General features: G+C 37.0%; 1 protein-coding gene across 11 annotated transcripts in view; it reads left to right on the forward strand.

Moving 5' to 3' along the window:
- Nucleotides 1–22616, forward strand: part of MYT1L (myelin transcription factor 1 like) — a 305846-nt gene that overhangs the window by 233028 nt on the left and 50202 nt on the right. For 6 of the 11 annotated variants that reach the window (XM_037392857.1, XM_037392856.1, XM_037392858.1 and 3 more), the window contains 6 exons: nt 2199–2410; nt 8314–8561; nt 10912–11148; nt 12966–13087; nt 13450–13512; nt 14011–14079. In XM_037392857.1, the coding sequence (XP_037248754.1) occupies nt 2199–2410; nt 8314–8561; nt 10912–11148; nt 12966–13087; nt 13450–13512; nt 14011–14079 (951 nt within the window). The remainder of the gene's footprint in view (nt 1–2198; nt 2411–8313; nt 8562–10911; nt 11149–12965; nt 13088–13449; nt 13513–14010; nt 14080–22616) is intronic. The other 5 variants (XM_037392860.1, XM_037392861.1, XM_037392862.1 and 2 more) reach the window with 2 other exon arrangements.

Here is a 22616-nt window from a genome sequence, read left to right on the forward strand (position 1 = left end):
TGTTCTCTTAAAACTTCATCTAATCTTGACCGTCTTTTCAAACAAAGGTCTTTCCACAGAGCTAAGAACACAGAATTATGGTTCACATCTGCGAAGATTTTTTGTCATGCCTGTTGACTTTGTTTTCCTTCCTCAGATTGTTTTTGATGGGCTTTATCTTAACTGCCCCTAATTCGGATTGTACAACCTTTCAAACAGCATCCCAGACAGTTTTCTTAGAGAAAGGTTCTTCAGATCCTATTAATAATAAGCCCCTTTTGAGGGAATAACACCGTTTCCCACCTGATGGAAAAAGACAGCTCAAAAATGCGGTGGCTTTTACCACTGCTGACTAGAGGGAACCCACAGAAGTCAGACACCATACAAAGGCAGCAACTGCTCACATGCAGTATCCAGATTGCTGGCAGACTCCCTAGGAACTTGCGCTACAATCTTACCTTTGCTTGTGAGCCTGCCCTGTGTTTCAGACTTTACTGGCAACTCAGATAATGCTTTCATCTTGTCTCCTGCTTCCTTTTTAGCTTTAAGTCATTAAAGTATTCACGATAAAGAAACTGGGAGGTGTTTATAATATTTGCATGCAGGCAACTGATGGGCAGACAGAGATGTTCTAAGAGTAAATCTTGAATATTTGCCTTTAACCCAATTTCCATCCCACCTGCATTTAAAATTTCTTACTTAAAAAGGAATCAAATTCATAGGACTTCTGTTCCACATAAATTTTGGATTTGCATTGAATGTACAGGATCTGAATTGCATTTTCTTAGCTAAATATAGATTATCTTGGGACAGGATCAAAATATTATTCATATCAGCTCATTGTATAAATAAGCCTGCTGTATTTTGTGAGGAAGAAGTGTCTAAAGGAACGAGCATACATAAATCAAAAGGAACAGTATGACTAATACGATTTCTTGGGTGATCTTTACATAAATATCCTGACTAAATTCTATGAAAATGAATTCGTTCAGAAAAACATAATATAATATTCAAAACCTATTTCTTACTATTTATCACATTCCGTTTTGTCAGTCAGCATGATGATACTTCTGGTCTTGGCTGAATTTATGTTCCTAAGAATGTTCCTTCCATTTCCTCTGGTTATAAATGCGGTAAAGGGAAAAAAAAAAAAAAAAGAAAAAAGACTTGATTATATGAATCTTGATTACAGCAGAAGCACCTCAGGTGTGCTGTTCATCATCTTTACTCCTGCTACACAGTAGGTAGGTGCAGCACTGTGTAGCAGTTGTTCCCTATGACCTAGTCATACAACACTTTCTTATATAGGTAAGGTCTGAAGGATCTGACCTTCATTTAGCTGCTTTGAGAGCTGATGACTTCTGCGTCCACACGCATTATACAGTGTGACAGTGGAGCTCACTGCAGCATTCTTTCACTGAGATTTCACACATTTCTCCAGTGGCCAAATGAGATCAGTCAGGGCTTTTTCCTGACTATCCTCCCTGATCCTAAATTAAAGAGAAATTTAGCTGATACAGTTTTATTCTGTATTCATTCGCAGGACCTTCCTTGAGGTGTGTATCAGGAATCGCAGCTCCTGCCAGAACCTTGCATTTAAGGGTGAGCAGGACCTGTGAGGCAGCAGCTCAAAGTCAACAGAGATTGTGAGACTCTTCTGTGTATTTCTCAAGACGAACATGGATTTGTACATTGAGGGAATAAACAGGACTGGCTCCTTTGGAAAGCATGTGGGAAAACAGCATATAACTCTGTTGAAAGAAACCCAGAGGAAACTCCATTAATTAAGTGAAGCTTCTAGTGCTGTTTTTTCTTTTTGACATTTAAAGGAATTTGCCCAAACTTCTTCTGTCAGTCTGCTTGCCCGTCTTTTATTCACCTCCCAAAAGAGGAAGTGTTTGCTACGTGATGCAATTACATGGGGAAAGGGAAACCCTGAAGTATAGGGTTTTAAAAAGATAGGATTTTAGTAGGATTTTAAAATAGTTTTAGCTACAGGATACATTTAGTGGTATTAGAATTAATTTTGTCTAGGCTTTGTTCAAGAAAATATATATTGTTTGTCTGCTGAAAATAACCAAACTAAGAAAATGCAATAGTATATTGCTGTCTCTTGAGTACAAGAAATAACTAAGATTTTCTAATCTGAACTATAAATTTTGCACAGACACAGTAAACTGAACTGCATCTAACAAACTTTACATATCTTTAATTTCTAGGCCCATGTGCTTTGTTAAGCAATTGGAGATCCCTCAGTATGGCTACAGAAACAATGTCCCCACCACCACACCCCGCTCCAACTTGGCCAAGGAACTAGAGAAATACTCTAAGACTACGTTTGAATATAACAGTTATGACAACCATGCCTATGGCAAGAGAGCCATAGCTCCCAAGGTGCAATCCAGGGATATATCCCCCAAAGGATATGATGGTAGGAGGTGCACACTCTTATACATGAGAGACAAGTTTGCAGTTAATCATGTTGTTGTATATGTAAACATCATACAAATAAGACATGTTTTTGTGGTGTTCATATAGTATTATGAGGAATGCTGTCATGTGTAAGTTATTTTAAAGGCCTTTTTAAAAAGCGTTTTATACGGTGCTTGTTTCAAGACTGTTGCACTGGCAAAAGAACGTCTCCAGCTATTAAGCTCTTGGGATGTGTTGAGATCGCAATAAAAGCTAAGTAATAGAGCTAGTCCTTATGTTGTTATCTGGGAGACTTGGCCTCAAGGGTCACATTAGGATTCTCACTTCCGTACGGTAGTTCAGGTAACCCATAAAGATAACATACTTGTTCTGTGGGGATATGGAAGTAAAAAACCTGGATCTCATTGCACTTCAGAAATCACTGCTACTTAATGAGGTATTTCTGCTCATTTTGTCCTCATGAATACACCTGTTGAATTCTTTGGAAAACCAAACACAATTAACATGTTTAGGAGTAGGCTGAAAGTTCCTTCAGTTCAGGAGAAGACAATGGATGGGGTCTGTCAGGCAAGAGGAATGTTATTAGAGGGGAAAAAATGAACTGCAGAATAAAGAATAAGGACTTGAATTATAGCTTTTAAGCACATCAGGATTTTTTCAGACCAATACAATTATATGTGTGTGTATATATATATATATGTAACATGTGCGTGTGTGTATGTGTGTATATATATATATATATATAAAAACCCAAACTGTGCCTTTATCTTTTTTTTTTTTTTTTTTTTTCAATGTTAACAGGTTGGTTTTTGGTTAAAATATTTGATACTACTCACTGACTACCATAGGAGATTTCAGGCAGTTGTCAGATTTTTGTTTAGGAAAACAGAAATAAATATACTATAGAACAATTTATGCTGTTGCCTGAACACAGACTCTGACATTCAAAAGTAGGTAAGTGGAGAAAGGGAAAATTGCTACAGCTCTTACCTTCCTATTTCTGGTATTTTGGATATTTTGCTTTCTCATAGAATCAACAGGCATGTTCTTGCACTATAGCAGAAAAACGAAGGGTTGTGAAAGGCAACATATTTTTGAGTAAAAGTGCCCTTTCTTCTCTCATACACTCATCTTGTTTGCCAGTAGCAGAATAAGGGCTTGAACATTATTAAAGCTAAAGCACTAAATCTAACTGTGGTTAGCAAGCTAATGAGTCTACATTAATATAAGGTAAATGAGATATTAACTGTTGTGTATACGCTCTGTCTACTCTAGCAGAAAGGAAAGAATCATATTATTGCTGGGGATCCTGTGGACATTCATATTTTCAGATCAAATTACTGATGCTTAAATGAATTATATATATTTCTCATTTAAGACCCTTTTTCAGCCAATAATTAAACACTCCGCTTTTTTTTCCAAATCACCAGAACTTTAAAATACATGTAACATTGAACACAAGTTTAACAATGGCCTTAAATAATGAAAGGCTAGGGTGATATAGGTCACTGTCTTTATGCACACTTCTTTTACTTTGATATAAATGGGAATTCTACTTGGAGATAAGATGGGGATGAGGTTGTTTCACTGCTCAGTCACGTGAGCCAGAGAGGACTGAGGGACGCTGTATATGTGTGCATGCTGGTACAGCAAGTGTATGTGGTTCTTGTGTATTCAGAACTGCTGAAGCCCATTATAGCTGGAGCAGTTTGTTTGCCCAAGGAAGGCTAATTCCCTATGGATTTGTTCCATACCCCTGACTGCAGGAGATGGCCCACACTGTACCTGCTTCCAAGTGATGTGTGTGCTGTCTGGCCAGACAGACATGTCAACATGGTTCCAGAAATGGGACATAATTTGCGTTTTCATTTGTACCCTCTCAGTGGTTTTCATGAAACGTTTAGGATTCACATCTCTGATATTCTGTAAGCACTCCATCATATTTGTCTTAAATTGGCAAAGGGTTTTGAAATTCCCCAGGAAAATCAGCTAAATACATAGAACGATGAAGTGAAATCCCGGGCACACTGAAATTGGTCAGTTTTGGCACTGATTTTCAATGGAACAAGGATTTTATTAACAGTTGTATAATAACTGAAGGAGGTTTCAGGAAGAGGCTCTTCACTTAAAAGAGCCACTTTTCCTTCAAGAAACTGAAGTATTTTTAGGTGATTTCATATTTGCATGTAAAAAAAATTAATTATTGCTACTAAAGCCATTATGGAAGTACAGAGCGCACACCTATTATATATGTTGGCAAAACACCTTCACATAAAAACAGATTTATTTCTGAACACTCAACTTGAAAAACCTGAAAATAAGCCTAAGGTTTTGGGTGAACTTGACAGAAAGGTTTTCTGACTATTTAAGATGAGACAAATAAGTCTAGGCATATGAAAAATCAGTAATTTAATTTCTCAATGCTTTTTTAATTGTAAGTTAGCACTGTCTTTCCATCATCACAGAAAGGGATTATATGTTCAATAAGTGTATGGTTGTGAGTGACATGAACATAAATAGCTCCTTTTGGTTTGTTTCCTTGATTTTTTTCCCCAGTAAGTTTAGTAAAAACTGAACAGAAAATGGATACTTTGTGGTGGGGTAGGATGCTCTGATAATTCTTGAGAAATCTGCTTGTGGGGTTGTTTTTAATTTGAAATCAGTTTAGTAGTGTATTGGGTGTTTGATTTATAGTATACAGCAGTAGATATAAGAACAGCTGGACACAGCAAGGCAGAGGAGACAGTAACTCTTTCAGTTGCTCAGGTGATGTCAGGAACTCCTCTCATTCCACTGATAGTCCTGGGTCCTTCTACCAAAACACTGAGAAAATGTTAGGGGTGGGATTCATTTGACCATATCTAGACTTTTCTAATGTCAGTAACTACATCTGAGCTCATCACCCCTTTCAGATCCAAGGAGAGACACTTCTCTGATTCAATTAGTCTCCTCCTGAAGTACCTATTTAAAACTGGTCAGGTGAATCACTGCCTGGAAGTTCTTATTTTTTTCCACTGTGTGTATAGGAAGCCTGTAATAACTAGGTCAGATATCTGAAGTTAGGTGAGATGAATCTCCTATTGTGCAAGTCAGAAAAAGCATTGAAACTGTAATTAATTTATGTAACACATTCAGTGTTTAGGCAGTACTAAGGGATGAAGGTGCCTGGGCAGAATTTAATGCTACTCCAGGTATCTGTCTTTGGTCATTTACATTGTTGGGATCGCTTCCACTCCTCCATTTTAATTAGCAAGAGGAGCCTGTAGACTTCGAGAACTTTGTAATCAGCCCCATGGCACGTCTGATGGGAGGCCAGTTTGGGTATGCTGGTTAGATCTGTGTCTGTTATTTAATGGGAAAGGTGTTCTCCACATTTGGTTTTGCTCCGGATCACAAAGTGTAGGTGGACCGCAGAGCTTCCAGAACCTGGTGCCACAGGGTTGGGCAGTGTATCAAGCGGAATTATCTGGTATTGAAACAATGCAGCTTTCCCATCATTAGAGATCAAGTTGATTTGGTTCATTATGAATTGATGATCTTTGTTTCTCCTGAAAAGCTAATGTGAAATGAACAGTCTGGGTTATGTGACTCATCTGAAAATGTACAGCTACAGTAAAGTTAAAATAACCATGGCCATTTCTCTCTAAGTACCTTTTGTTCAAATTATTGGTAATCTAAAAGCTAATAATTGCATAGCATGCTTATAGCACTTTATGTCTTCGAAGTGTTTTGCAAGTGAATCACAACACAACTAAATTTTAGAAGCATCTTTCTATTTATAGGGAAAATTAATTTGAAGGATAATATAGTTTGACCAAGGCCACAGAGGAGTCCATATCAGAGTGTGCATGAGTTTCTGATGGTTAGTCCTATGTATAAAGCTGCCTCTTTCCCTCCCTTTCTTTAGCACACATTCTCATATATATATATATATATATATATAAATTCCCATGTAGTATGTCTCTTATGTCTGTCTAAATGTGACCTGCTATAACAAGACTTAACATTTTTTGCAAGTGACGGAAGTCTTATTTGTTCATGTGAATTTTGAAAGATATTTCTAATTTGGCAAGTTCATTGGTACAGGGTGCTTGCTGTGTTAACACAGTAGAAACTGAATTACTCAATCATTTCCTTCAGTATAGGAAAATTCTTGTGTGTCTTGGATATGGTTACACACTAACAATGGAGAAATGCTGAATTTTTAATGACCACCATTGACTACTATATTAATAATGGAACTCTGGAGAATAGTTCACAGATTTATTATTAGTGGATACCCTGCTAGAGTAGTGCTACTATGTGTTCAAAACAAAGAAATGTGATGAATATTTAGCATGCACTTCACTTAAAAAAAAATCACACCCTGTGCATTATGTGGCTTTCCTGAGAAAACTCCATCTGTTACGAATTAAGTGAAATGCTATTTCCTTTACAGTAAAAATAACGCCGTGATTTTTTTGAGTTTTTAGAGAAAGGAGGATGACATAAGCTCTAGCAGAGATATTTTGCTTTCAGATTCTCCTTTTGAACCCTGCCTGCCTACCAAAGCAGCCTGTGGTTCACAAATGGGCTGTGCTCATGGGAGCAGATTATTATATGTGTGTCTGCTCAGACAAATACACCTGAAAAGCCTGGCATTTAAATGGCGCCCATCACGGAAGAGCTCTAGCTAGGGCCTGACCTTTCTTGTATGGCTCTCTAATCAGCATGCTAGTTGGTTATTGTTATACCGTGCAATAAGGTATGATCTCTGCAGTATACATTTCCATCTTAAGGGGACGTAGTTGCTGTAATATGCGTGTGTGTATCCTCTGACCTTGACTTTAATATTTTTTTTTTCTGAAAATACATAAACTTTTAGATTTAGGAAGCGAGCTCACAATTGATTGCATTTTATATAAACACTTCTAAAACAGTTTATTTGGGAAGAGGGCTGGAGAAATAAGGGGGCTAATAGGGCTGTTTTCCGTTATTACTATGATGCCTTTGGCTGCAAGGAGCATTTCTTAAAAGCAGCGACAGCGCTGCACTGTGTCGGGATGGGCTGGATGTGAGCGCTGTCAGCGCCTCGGCTCTCCCGCACCTGGTCGCAGAGGTCGGTCCGAGTGCAGCTGAGTGCTGCTCTCCGCGGGGTGAGCGGCAATGGGCGCCTTCCGTCCTTGCTGTTTCTACAAAGGGTTGTAGGCACTTGGGTTATTTGAAGGTGGGGATGCTTCATTTGTATCTGTTTCCGTTTATACAGCTACTGCTCCTGCCTTTGTGCAAGGCATGGTAAAACTCACGTGTGACCACCACCTTTCTTATTCCGTCCCGTTCCTCTCCTTTCTGATGGCCAGTGTTGTGATATTTGCCTGTGATGTAAGAGGAAACCTTTTAGGAAGCACGGGGTGTCTGCTGACATGCGGGTAGCACTGTGGCCCAGAGACCAAGCCTCACAGCCTCACAGGGGGCTTGATCCCGAGCAGCTGGGGGGGTCTAGGCCTTAAATAACCCTTGACTTAGGTAAACAGGAAAAGGTCCCGTAGTGTTATGTTGGCCCTTATTAATAAAAATGAATGAGCTAAGCAGATCCTACCTTCTGTCTGACTATATATGTGGGGTAAAAGCAGTGTTTCTATGTTTTTATTGTTTTCTAAATCCAGCCTGTTTGTCAGAACGATTCATGATCACATCATGCATATTTTTACAGGAGGTTATTTCATGTAAAATCACATATGTAGCATATAGAAGTCACAGACAGAAATCAAGAAATACAGCCATCATTCTTATTGTGGGCTTTATTTTTGGCATCAGTTACTGTTGCTCATTATAAATTTCACCTCCAGCAGTTTGTTTTTCTCTTCACTTAGGCAGAATGTTCATTCTTTTGAGTCATCCTTGTCATATTTCTTCCCACAGCTAAACGCTACTGTAAGAATTCAAGTCCAACCAGCAGCACAACAAGCAGTTATGCCCCTAGCAGCAGCAGCAATATGAGTTGTGGTGGAGGCAGCAGTGCCAGCAGTACCTGCAGCAAGAGCAGCTTTGACTATACTCATGACATGGAGGCAGCGCACATGGCTGCTACTGCTATTCTGAATCTCTCCACTCGCTGCAGGGAGATGCCTCAGAACCTCTCCACTAAGCCTCAGGATCTCTGTGCGAGGGTAAAAATTAGTAATTCTGTTTGTTGATGAAGATTTCTCTTTACTGCACTTGCTCTGTGGCCCTGATAGAAGAATAGTACATCTTGCTTTTTTTTTTTTTTTTTCTTTTTTCTTTCCCTTTTTGTCAAAATCAACATAATCTGGTGGCTCTGCTGAAGCAGGGAGGGGAAAAAAAAAAAAAAAAAGACGTAAATTGCTCACAAGTATCTTGGGAAATCCTGATCGCAATACCAACTGATGATACTGATAGCATGTGCTCCTTTTTTTAATTTGTCTTTTACTAGTGAGATCTATAATTATGAAAGATGTTTGGATTGCTCAAGTTGTATTAATTGCAATACTGATTTTTTTGCTAAACACAGTCTGATTCAAACATTTCGTGAAAGGATTAAGATTTAGCAATGTATTTTCATTTAAAAGTCAGAAATGGGACCTAAGATTAAAGATCTAGCACAAAGAAATCTATGCTACTAGTATGTTATAATTTCTTGTCTGTCTGTGATATCAAAGTTCTTAAGTCTCTGCCTAATACATTTGAAATGAACAAATCCTCTAGTACAGGTGACTTTAATGTGTTTAACAGTAGTGCGGGGTCACTAATGTTCTATATGTTCATAGAGCTTCACTATGTTATGAAATGGCTATACAAATAAAATCTTTTGTTGTTAAGCTTTAGATATTAAGAAAAACAGTGAATTATTAATATTTATTAAAGATTTACGAAAAGATTTTTTTTTTCATTATAAACTTTTAAGTCTCCACTCAGAAAGCTGTTAAGAAATTAGTATTTAACATGCACCAGCAAACAGTACGGTGCTACCTATAGAAGACCACTAGATGGCAAGTAGACAGATGCAGTGCAGAGGAAAGGTTTTTATTGTGCTTATAGAAGAGCTTTCGAGCTGGCAGACATGTTCTGTTCTTCTACATATAGAGAAAGGTTTTCTTCCCTCATCGTGTAAAGCCCCTTGATCATTCATAACAAACTAAACCCACAGGAGTAGGTATTAATAATAATCATGATTTAAGCCAGAATGGCTGGTGACTTTGTTTTCATTTGAAAAGCATTTGCTGCTTTTTATATTAATTTATTTAATACTTTTCAACAGGGAAATCTCTTTCTGGCACGTGAATAAATGCAGTTGTTCCCTGTATCAACACGATGGAAAAAGTTGGAATTAAATACTAAAAATCTTCTGTATGAAAACCAGAAGGGGCCTCTTTCCTAATGTGTCACCTTATATTGAGTCTGGAGGAATGAATTGTAGGAAGATAAACAAGTATTTTCTAAATTAAATTAGCAGGATAGCAGCAATTAGATATATTCTCTGACAAAAGGCAGTAATTTGGAGAGAGAGATTTGCATTCACAGTGCTTTCCTGCAGCTCTGTTGTTACTCAAGAGCAGAGAAACTCGCCAGACGTATGAGGAGTCAGTCACATTCACATCAGTTTTGAAACCAAATTTCTCATGGAGCATTTCATTTTTAAAAAGATGAGGGATTCTCTGTGGGCATTTTTATTTTATGTGTCCTTAGCTTTTTAAAATTTGTTTTCATTTTAAGATATCTTATTTCCCCTCATCTAATATAATAGACAACCCTTGTCTGTATCTATAAAAGAAAAAGTGAGAGCCCATACTTACCCTATTTTTCACAGTGCCTCAGTTGCTGCAGAAATTGGACCAACTATTGTTGCAACTATTGTGCTACCTGAATGTATTGATTATAAAGACAAATATATGAGATATTAATATATTTACAGCTGCAGGAAAGGAAATGTGAAATTTATATTTATTTCTTCATTAGCAAATGGTGTCCAAAAGAACTTGTTTTGGTATCCTACCTCCCTGTTTAATTTTCTGACATTATCTATTCAAGCATTGACTTCTTAATGTTAAATAAACAAAGATCATTTGATGCTAGTTGGGTTCTGTTACTCTAATCACCCAGACAGGTGTCAGGACTGGAAACAAGAATTATGCAGCTGTTAACTCATAGATACTCACCTGTCACAGAATAAATCAAGAACATAAAAACGACAAGAAAATACCTTTAGAGATTTCTTCTTTTTATTCCAAATTTTGCACCTGTGTGCAGGGTGGCAGGAGGAATACCGAAGACTCCCCCTTCTTCCCCCAAACATCAGATTAGCCATTCAGGAAGAAACCTACTTTAACAGCATTAATGTTGTGTAACAGCATCATGCTATGTGTGGGAGGGGGCTCAATGCTTACAATCTATACAGGAATGGAAAGGCGTTTTATCATTCTGCTAGGCAATCAGATTGAAGAAGAGGGAACAGTTTGCTAGTGTGAAGCCGAATTAACTATATTTTTCTTGTTTTGACAGAATCCTGATATGGAAGTCGATGAAAATGGGACGTTGGATCTGAGCATGAATAAGCAGAGGCAGCGAGATGGTTGCTGTACCATTTTGACACCACTGGAGCCAATGTCCCCGCAACGGCAAGCCGTGATGAATAACCGGTGTTACCAGCTGAACGAGGGTGACTGCTGGGACTTGCCAGTGGACTACACTAAAATGAAGCCCAGTAGGATAGATGAAGATGATTCCAAAGAGATTAATGTATGTCTTTTTCATCTATTAGTTCTTGTTGCAATCTAATTTTGGTAATTCATTAAATTTCTGAAATTTGGAGGGAAAGAGGAAACAAAATTAATATGTGATAAAAATGGTGGTTTTCTACAAAAAAAAAAAAAAAAAGGACTTTCTGCTAGTTAATCTTTAGGACTATGTCATGCTGGCACACATCTGATCTGTGACTAAGTTCCGTAAGACAACATTTGAACCATGAATGTGAATCATGTTTTCTAACAGCATCATCTTGTTAACAAATACTTTCTGCAGTAAGGATGTTTCACTATATCCAGATTACATTACTCTCTCTAAGCAAGTTGACATAACTGTGCAATACTGGGATAATCAGCTCTCAAGACAAGATATTCTCCTGAATTTGAAAACGATAAATGAAGTGCTGAGTATCTGAAAGCATGTATTACTTAGAAATCAATTTAAACAAAAGCAGCAGAATATAATGTAAGCTTTCAACTATTCCAGCTAATCTTCTACGTTACATATACACTCCTGATAGCCCTGTGTGTGGAAGGGCCTGTACTAATGAAATACTTTCAAGAATACAAAGACAGGGTATTAGAAATCAATGTTACTTTTCAATTCATTATACCAAGACAACAGCAAGACCCTTTAAACATGAGAGGCAAATAAAGAAAATATGTTAGTGAATTTATTTTACTTTTCAAAACTTAGAATAGCTAGGAAACTGAAGAGGTCTGCTGGGAAGGTTCAATGCCACTGCTTTTGTTCATCAGGTTTTAACCCTTATCCACTGTGCAGTTTACAGTCTTGCACTCAATGGAATTTAGCTGTTTGGAGACTTCTAGAGATGGTTCTCTGTTTTTTTCTTGTTTATAATAAAAGATTAGGTTAATCATTTTTGTGTAGCACAGATCTTACCGATTTTAATTAAAACAAAACTATTTTCAGTAACTTTAAAATATATAACAAAGTGGCATTTTCACTAGATACACTGAATGCATTCTAGCTTTAGTGTTAATTACAGTTTTGCTATTAATTTCACTGAAGTTAGGAGGAAATCTGTCACTATCAAGGGAATGTGAGGAAAACCTGTTTTTTTCAGACCAAGCAGAACTCTGTTTCTACTGTGGTGTTTATAGCACCATCTGCAGGAATTGCTAAATCAGTGCATACAGCCACTCCATTGCTGAAATAGTTTGAGTTTCTGAATGTATCAGTAAAGTTATATAATAAAAATTAGTAAATGCAGTACAAATACAAGAATAATACAGTAGTTAATACAATATCATGGTTAATACAAAGTAACAATAGTTATATATACAAATTATATAATTCTATTTTGCCAGACAGATCCGTTGAGGTTTGCTCCAGATTGATTCTGTGTGTAGATGTAAGAATGCTCCTGCTTCATTTTTGACATGTTCTAAACTGTTAAAAATGTTATTTAAGATGGCTTTTTGATTCATAAGATACTGCATTTAGTCATCTTTTTTCCCTTTCTTCTGTTTTGCAGCGACTTTAGGAAAAAATACTGATTCCTTTAAAGCAGAATAATATGACAGCTATATAAAAAGCTGTGTTTTGCCTTTTTTTTTTTCTTTTCTAGTTAAATAAACTATATATTCCACATATTGTGAAGTCTTCATCGAAATATCCAAATATTATTTAAAGATTTAATAGGTAAACAATTATAAGATAATTATATTCATTTTCTCTGGCAGAATAGGACACAGAAGGAGATAGGATCAGATAACTCTGCCTTGCACTATTTTGTGTAAGTTGTAACCTCACCTAGCTGAAACTAATGCATATATGTTTGCCTATAGCCAGAAGATTTGGATCCTTTCCAAGAGGCGCTCGAAGAAAGAAGGTATCCTGGTGAAGTTACAATCCCAAGCCCTAAACCCAAATACCCTCAATGCAAAGAGAGCAAAAAGGATTTAATAACGTAAGCATAATGTGAGGTGAAATTATTTTTCTCCTTTTAACCTTCTCTCTCTTTGTCTTTTTTTAAACAAACGAGTACATATACGCCTTGCAGTATGAGCATGCAACATTTGCAGCATATAAATGTTTCAAACTGCCAGTTAAGTAAAGTGATAAGCTAACGTGTATTTGCTTGTTCTTAATGATGCTATATTGTATTGAGACGCCATTTTCATTTAAACCTGTTCATTTTGCAGCTTTTCGATTAGGATGCTTAAAACCCCTTGCAGTCATTGCAGCTAAACTGGAAACAATGAAACTTTTAAAAGTTTTTTTTTAAACATACTTACTATTTTGGCTGTTTTTGTTTTTGTTTGGTGGCAGATGTCCAACACCAGGGTGTGATGGGAGTGGTCATGTGACTGGTAATTACGCCTCACATAGAAGGTGTGACTTCATTTTTTTCATGGTGGATTCTGTCTTTTCAATTTATTGTTTTCAGCTTACCTCAACAATGCTGTCAAAGTAAAACGTTGAACTATGTGTTAACCCTTTGAGTAATATATGTTGATCTTAAAAGCATGCTAATTTGTGTGTTGTATAAACGTCTTTTATTTTTAAATAGATTACTAAAATTTCCAAAGTATTCTTAAGCATTTAAGTAGTTAACCCAGGAATCTCAAATATTTTTTGTTACATTTTGCTAGTTCATAGAGAAACAATCAAACAAAAAAGAACATTTACAGTATGTAATCTTGGAAGTAACATTGATACCTAAATATATTCAGAGGGTTAACTATATTACAAAATTCAATATTACAGCACTTGCCCCATCGCTTTTCTGCATTACAAACTTTTACTTTTTAATTTTTATGTTGTGTTTGTTTGGGAGTGTTCAGTTAATGAGAAGATTAACTCACTTGTATGTCCTGCCATGTCTTGCAGTTTATCTGGCTGTCCCTTGGCTGACAAAAGCATTCGAAGTATGCTGGCCACAAGCTCACAAGAACTCAAGTAAGATATAAAGAACAAATATTTTCTTTATAAATATTTATTTGTCTGCAAATTCTGTATAGTTGTATGAGAAATTAGAAATGCTGTCTGGAGAGCTGCTGCAGAAGGGGCTGATCCCACTTGGAACATGCTTTGAAGTCTAAAAATTCCATGCAGGCTGGCTCTATACATGTCTGTTGACATAATATTTCCTTTTGTGTATTCATTAGGTGATAGGGATGGACAAAAATCAGAACTTCTGGAATTTCATCTAAATGTTTGAATTCCTATTCAATTTTTTTTCTGAATGTTTGAGTTTGCTAGTTAGAACAGAAAATTCTCATGCGATTAGACTGATGGAATACTTCTGATTGCACAACCAGTAAAGTGCTGTAGTTTCTCAGATATAGATCAGTGGGAAGAGAAAACAATTTGTTTTTCCCTAATGTTTGCATAATTTTCCCCAGGTTTGTATCACTGTTATCAGCTTAATGCACTTTCTCATTTGACTATGTTTTTAGTGTTTAGTTATTGCCCTTCTTAAAATGCATTCTTTAAAATTCCTTTCAGTTCTTTGGAGTGGCAATTGTGAGCAATGAAAGTTAGAGAATCATGAGACACTTAGCTTTGATCTGTCTTCCTGCACCATATGCTCGACTGCAACTCTGTATGTGAAAGAACTGTAGCATTTTTTAGTGCTATGAGATAGTGGTACTCCTGAGTTGGTACTATGGTTAACATGGAAAGATGTTCACAAGTAACAAGGAAAAGTTGGGTAGAGGAGGTATGAATGGATAGCTTATGCTGCCATGTTAAGCAGTATTCTGTCTTTACCACACGAGTGCCTTAAATAATGTCTTGAGTTCAGTATATACCCTGATGAAAAAAAGCCCACAAACTTTGATGTAAATCATGGGAAGCATGAGAAAGCTGCTAAAGTGAGATTGCTCTCTAGTCTTAGCTACTCTAGTCACTAGATGCAAACAACAGGTACAAAATTTGCAGTTTATTTCCCGCCCAAAATAAATCAACAGTAATGTTTTGAAACTACCAGTTTAGACCATGCTGGTATATGCTGCGAGGGGGATATGTGATACGCAAGGGAAGGGATGTAACTGAGATCAGCGAAAATATGTAAGTATAAGCAAAGTAAGACATGGGCACATAACCCCAGAGAAACTCAGATTTGGACCTGGATTTGGGGTTGGGATGCATCAAGTGTTAGAAGTTCAAGGAAATGTAATTGCATAAGGAAAACACAGACAAGACTCTTGGGGCAGCATGAGTAATACCTTAAGCACGTACTTTGCTGCTCTAACCCTTTAAAAAGTTGTGTTCAGAAGATGTTCCTGAATTGCCCCATCTCCTCTGCCTTTCTCAAGCATCTGCAGTCAAGGCTAACTAATAGAGATGAAGGAAAAAAAAATATAAATCACTTAAATTCAAGACTCCGCTCCTATCTCATGCCATTGTTTCTACCTATTTGAAGTTTTCTCTAAGCAAAGAGAACAAGATTAAATTATATTTGAAGTTATATTTTTAGGTTTAGTATCTATTATTTACTTAGCATACATTATTTATTTAGCTTGTTATAATAGTTTAGTTTTTATAATATCTATTCAACATATAAAAACTCTGTTAAGCGAATTCAAAAGTTAGGAAATGCTAGAATTTTAAGCAGGCTAACTTAACTTAGTTCTGTTTTGAATTTTCATTACAAAGCAATCCTTCGTTTTCTAATCATATATTTTTCCATAGGATAAGAAAGTAATTTGTTGCACCAGGCAGACAGTAATCACTACATAAGCAACTAATGAATTTCTTCTGTTTTCTTTATTATCCCATGTGTGGCCCTTTCTGTTATTCACTGCACTTTTCTCAAACTGTACTCTCAAGACATAACTACTAATTCACTCACACATTTCTCACTACCATTGCATATGAGTGTTTCCTAATTGATTTCTCTTTGTTAGAGAGGAATTTTTTTTTTTTCATCTGCAGTTGTACTCTGAAGTAAGTCAGGGTTGGTATTATTCCCATTTTAAACCAGAAAATATAAACATATAATTTTGATTGCTCAGTTTGAAAATTTTAGGACTGCATTTGTCAGAGCTTTTCACGTTGTAGAGAACTGTATATGTTCAAAGCCAAGTATCCATCGAATTTGCTTGGAGCTGTGGGAAGTCAGCAGTCCTACATGATAAGTGATCTTTTGTGAAAAGGGATGAACTCTACAGAAAAAGCGGGACAGAGTCCAATGTTCCAGAACAGCCATGAGACTATCCTTTCTCCTCCCCTGAAACTCTGATAAGTCCCAGCTTCCACTTGGTCCATTCACTCTGTCCTGTTGTCCTTCCTCATCTTTTCTACATTGCTTCTTGTCTCAGGCTCCTTGTCTAATCAGCCCACCTCCTGCCTCCATCGCATTTATTTTTTTTATTGTCCTCTATCTCTACATCCTGCTGAAGTAGGTACAAAGAGAGAAATAAAGTATCTTCACATTTCTCACATATATACGAAAGTAGAGAAGTAGGAGTCCTATGGATGGCAGCATCCCTTATACAGCTCTCATTTATGCTCTTTTTCTCTGTCTAAGATAGAAGAAGATGTGATCGTGTAAATGATAATGCATATTCACAAAAGAGCTAAACCAAAGCTACATAAGTGATTTTGATTTTGGAATTTTTAAACTGTGAAGTACTTCGTTTACATCTGTTATATTTCTGGTGTGAGGTCTGGGGATGCAATTTCCTTACTTTTAAAAAGAGCAAGCTGAAAAGCAGCAGAAATCCCATAACGTGGGATCCTACTGGCTCTCTGTCAAGGCACCAGCCACCATGGAAACTTTTGATATCCACTATATAGGTCACCTGAACTACGGTGGTAGCAAACAGCAGTAGAAGGTATAATGCTCTGCATGGACTGGCACGAGGAGGAGGCGGGGAACACTGCTGGTGTGTTTCATACATGTTTGCTGACAGTGGAAGAGTAGTGAGAATCAGTAACCTTGGCTTCTGCCCCAGGCTGTATAGAGAAATGCATACACCTTTTTTGCCTACGTCCCAAGCTGAGATCCCTTTTGTCCTGTCCCTACCAATCTGTACTCTTCTCATCCCTTCTTCATCTTCTATTCCCTGTTCTGTTTTTCAATGTAGTTGTTTGCAGTCATCCATAAAGATTTCAACCTCTGTAAAATTTCTGGCAAATACTTTTTTAATGTGTGGCGTACTGAGAACAATTAATAGTGTGGTAGAAGTATTGATAATGCAGCATAGGGATCATATTTCTGGAGTGCATAGTTTGGAAAAATCTTTTATGGCTTTGTCGTGCATAGCTTATGTAGCAAATATTGCATATGTGCTGGTAAAGCCTTTATATCACATTTTACCAATCCATGACCTCCTTGTGTGTACTGTACAACACACACAAGTTATGTATAATGCAGCTTCCTAACTGGAATTCTGCTAACACAGATTATTTTTAAGCCCCAACTTAAATATAAAATAGCAGACACTTCAAATAGTGTTAATGAATAATATTCAGATATTATTCATAATTAAAATAATATGAGAATCTGGAAAGGTTTCAGAAAAGTTTGTTCTGCTTGACAGTTATGCTCACTGTATTGCCTTTTGGTGCTTGCGGCTCCATAGCTTCCATCATGCACATTTCCTGGCTCCCAGAATAGTAATGTTGCAGCTTTCAATTAAATTGTTCCAGGGACAGCATAATTATTCCTTATCGCCCATGCTTCTCTTTTGTAAGACTTATTGCTCAGGTTTACCATGCAGATTGTACGATTTTCCACCTTCATCCAGAACCCAAGTGGAAAAATGAGTCTTTGTGCATAGTTTGTCTGCGGACCAGAGCAGTTACGCAGCCTGGTCAATGATCTCCAAATAACAGAAGAATTTCTTCAGCTTTAATTCTCAACTACTGCTGCTGGGGAAAAAAAAAAAAAAAGAAAGAAAGAAAAGAGGTCAGCAGCTTTAAGGATCTCTGAAGAAATTAATATCTGGCAAGAATCCAAATTTATCCAGCATTAACGTTTTGGTTATACTACCTCTGAAAATCAACTAATTTTTAAGGAACTAGGGACACTATATTGATGAGTAAACTGACTGTGATGGGAAAGCAATTAATAGCCCACCCAGTGACAGCTACCAATATTAAAATATTCATAAGTTAAATCCAGTTTTATCTTACCCAGGGGCTTTTCCTTATCAGATTTCTTTATTTACTCCTTATCACAGGAAGTTTTTCTAACAGTTACAGTTACTTCAGAACTTTAATCCCATTGTAGAACTATAAACACTGCAAAGAAGTAATATTTTTAAGCACTTTAAGTCTTACTCAAAATAAAACAAAACATACCCCCAAACTGAAATTAATTATTGTTTTTAAAAGGACACATATTGATAACCAGTAAATCAATCCCAGCCAAAATACAGCACAGTGAGAACATCGGTGTACTGCCAACATGGGGACCAGAGAACCTGAGTACCAGAGACTCCCAGAAAATTGCTAACTTATTTCTACTAGTGCTACTTTAATGTAAAAATAACAATATGTTTTTTAAGGCCCTAAGTAACTAAGTATTAGTTTGGTCTACTATGGTCTACGGATTATCAAATTGTCAACATTAACCCGTGTTCCTTTGGGTCAGTTTTCTGCCAGAAAATCTCATTAGTGTTTATATTAAAGAATCTGAACCTCAGAAAGATTTGCAATTCAACCAGGTGCCTCCAAGTTTGGATACTTATCTGGTGCTGTTGTAATATGTCCAGTCCGTCAATCCCAGAGCACCTTGTCTCTTGTAGATTTTGCATGTCATTGTTTTCTCTGTTGGTCATCTTTTGGTATTCCCCTACAGCACATACAGGGAGGAGTACAGTCTCATTTCCCTCTTTACAGTGAAGCCTGGGAGCTTTTCTTTTCCGCTTCTCTTCATAAAGTGATGAGCTTTGTCTATTTTTGCACATCCTGCACAATGAAGTAGGAGTTGAAATTTCTGTGCATCTTTCTTCTTTCCATGTCACTCTGCGCTAATTTCCATATTCTTAGTGGTCATCTTCTACTCTTTCCCTTATCTTCCTTTTATCCTTGTCTCTATTCCCAGATGTGTCATCCTAGCAGTGTCTTCCATTCAGTTCAGGTGGAAAAGTGAGTGAGCTTCTCTGAAGCTCTCCCTGTTAACCAGAACTCTTCTAGGAAGAACAACTCCATGCAGTATATTTTTTTTCTGGATAGAAAGGCTATCCTTAGATCATATTTCTAGGGGGACTCTTCCATGTTAGCATAGTCTCTAACCTTCAGTTTTTATTGGTGTAAATTTACTGCAATTTGCTCAGCAAGAGCTAGCAACTTGAAAGAACAGATGTCCTCCCAGAAATCATAGAATCATGGAATCATGGAATGGTTTGGGTTGGCAGGAACCTTAAAGATCATCTAGCTCCAACCACCTGCTGCCATGGGCAGGGACGCCTTCCACTAGACCAGGTTGCTCAAAGCCCCATCCAGCCTGATCTGGAACACTTCCAGGGATGGGGCATCCACAGCTTCTCTGGGCAACCTGTTCCGTTGTCTCACCACCCTCACAGTAAATAATTTCTTCCTTATAGCTAATCTAAATCTACCCTCTTTTAGTTTAAAATCATTACCCCTTGTCCTATCGCTACATGCCCTTGTAGAAAGTCCCTCTCTAGCTTTGTAGTAGGCCCGCTTTAGTCTTGTATTGTATTTATTCTGTTGAATATATAAAATAAAATATTACTGAAAAAAGTAGTATTTCCTTTGTTGCTTTAGTCATATGGCAAAAAAATAGGCCTTCTACAAATACAAAATTAAAATGCAGAAACAAAAATTGATAGGATGTATTAGTAAAACACCACAAAAACATTCCCCTCCTTAGACAGGTAATCAGATTATTCTTGGACATTGATTAGTACCTATACTCTTTAAACCTTGATAGCTTTCCCAATATACAGTCACTGTTGGTACTCAAACAAGTTATTTCTGCAGAAATCTGTTTAGCTGCTGAAGTGATTTCTCCACCTACATCCTGTGTTTGCCATTTTAGGTGTTTCTGATGTTTGGCACCTGGGTGTACATTTGTTGCTTCATCTGCACTAGAGTATTTATCCCTTGCCTTGCCTTGCCTTCCCTTCCCATCCCATCCCTTCCCTTTTCCTGCTAAGATTACATCTATCGTCCTATAAGGACTCAGTAAGAACTATGACCCATTATACAGTTTTTCCTCACTTTTCTCTTAAAAAATTATTCTTTGTTGCAAGAGAAATACCCATTTCCATTATTATTATTAGTTTTTTACCCCAGTTTTTAAGTCCTCTTTCCCCTCACCCCCCTCTCTTCCCCCCCCTTCTCTCTCTCTTTTTCTTTTCTACATGGGAATCTTAATAGAAGTTGTCATTACAGTTTTTCTTGAATCGTGAGGTTGTTGAACCTAGTAAGTAATCTTGTGTTATAATGAAATACTCCTTTGTTGCTAAGTATGTATCCTTTGAACGTGCAGACACTTTTTATAGTTCCTTGATGTTTTAGCTAAATCTTATATAGAAAATATGATTGTAAGGACCAGATGTGATGGAGTAATGTTAAAAATTACTAGTGAGTCATTTGTAAATGATAGTGTTTTATTAACTTATCTGCAATGTTACGGTAAAACAAACTGCGGTTTTTAATGTGTTGTTAAATTGCAAGTTAGCGTGCAAGTCTAATTTAAAATATTAAAAACAAAACCAAGGAACATAGGTCCCCAATATTAGTTCACCTATAAGGAATATTCTTTCCCGTTTTGTTCAACTAGATCCTTGGGCCAAGTGAAATTAGGAATCTCATGTGGTTTCAGTGGGTTTTTTTTGCATTTTTGTTTCCTGTATTTATTGCAGATTTCCACTTGGATACCTTATCTTTGATGGCAGCATGCATGCCTGGCCAGAACAGAACACCTTGGGCTCTGTTCCTGCACTTCTCAATACTCAAATGGGCACTGTAGGTTATACCTAGCATTTCCAACCTCATGTTGTGTGGTGTTATGATACTGTCCTATGTATAGAAACCCATCATCTGCAGCAACCTCATCTCTGTAGTCGCAATAAGTTTTACATACGGAAGTGGCTGGGGGTTTTTTTCTGTTAGAATAACTCATTCAGATTCTGGTAAGGTTGAGTCATTCCATTTTTCTCGCTTAAATATGTCAACTTTTGTCTCCATAATGGAAAATACTTGAGTTCTGTTTACATAAGACCCTTCATCATTGTTTTCATTACTAAGAGGTAGTCTTAAAAGCATGTGCTCTCTAAAAAAACTCCTTAAAAGCCATCTGCATATCAATACCTCTGATGCTGTGACATGTTCCATGCAAGCACAAAATTGTTTGCATGAAGCACCTTGCAGAATCAGGGCCTTAGTCAGTTTTCAATGCCATGAAATTCTCTGAAATTAGGGCTTCATTTGCATAGTGGCATCTACAATATCCAAATAGTTTATGGCCTCTTTCTTTATATACTTAATTATTTAAAACAAAAGATACTGATAGCTGTGCTTTTTTACCGTTTCGATTTTAATCAGTATTTAAAATCTCTTGCCACTTAGTTATCACCTGAAATAGTCTAAATGCAGGTGAATGTTCACCGAATTAGAGTAAATTTTTCAAAACAACCTGTATGACTTAAGAGTCTAAACTTTGTTTTCAGAAGGAATATAAGTGCTGGGCATCCACATCCCTGCAACTTCTATATGCCTTTGAAAGTGGAATTCAGTGTCTGCAATAAGAACTTAGGCAGTTTTGAAGACACAACCCTTAGTTTCTGAGTTCTTCACTAATCACCAAATATTTCAGTGTGAATGTTTATTTAACAGTTCATTTTAATTTTCAAAACTTTCCTCTTGTCAGTCATTCCAGTGCCATTCTGTACAGGCCCTAAGCAGCTATTCTGAGAGGAGCACTTAATTGTCATTAATTATCAATGAATTTGCTTAGTTATGGTAATATGCCCAATGAATCTCTCTAAGGCCTTCTTGTCTTGGAGTCTTTCCATTTGTACAGTTGCCTCTGCCTTCCTTGGATTTGGTCATACTTCTTTGTCATTGAATGTGTCCTACATAATTAACCTCATTCAGCCTGGCATTTGCTCGTATTCAATTCAAGGGTCTTTTCTTTGGCACAATTTGGTTATTGTGCAAACTCCCATTGTGATGTTGATCATTTTTGCTTCAAATCAACAGATCATAACCAATTGCTCATTCCATCCAGATCCGCAAAGATCTGCAACATGATGCTGTGGTATATCCCAAGTGCTGAGGCAATCCCCATGGGAAGTTGCATAAACTACACAGTCACTAAAAGGGGATTAAAAGTGCAGTGTTTTGCACTTTCTGTGTTTGGTCAGACTTGCCAAAACCCTTTAATATATACCCCAAAATAAAAGTAATTTCGTCACTCAAAGTCCTAAATATGAATGTCTGGATCCTCAGTTGGTGTAAATTGGCATATCTCCATTGCCTTCAGTGGAGGTACGCTAAGATACAACAGTGAT

Source organism: Falco rusticolus, chromosome 6 (genome assembly GCF_015220075.1).
Source record: "Falco rusticolus isolate bFalRus1 chromosome 6, bFalRus1.pri, whole genome shotgun sequence".
NCBI classification, from domain to species: domain Eukaryota; kingdom Metazoa; phylum Chordata; class Aves; order Falconiformes; family Falconidae; genus Falco; species Falco rusticolus.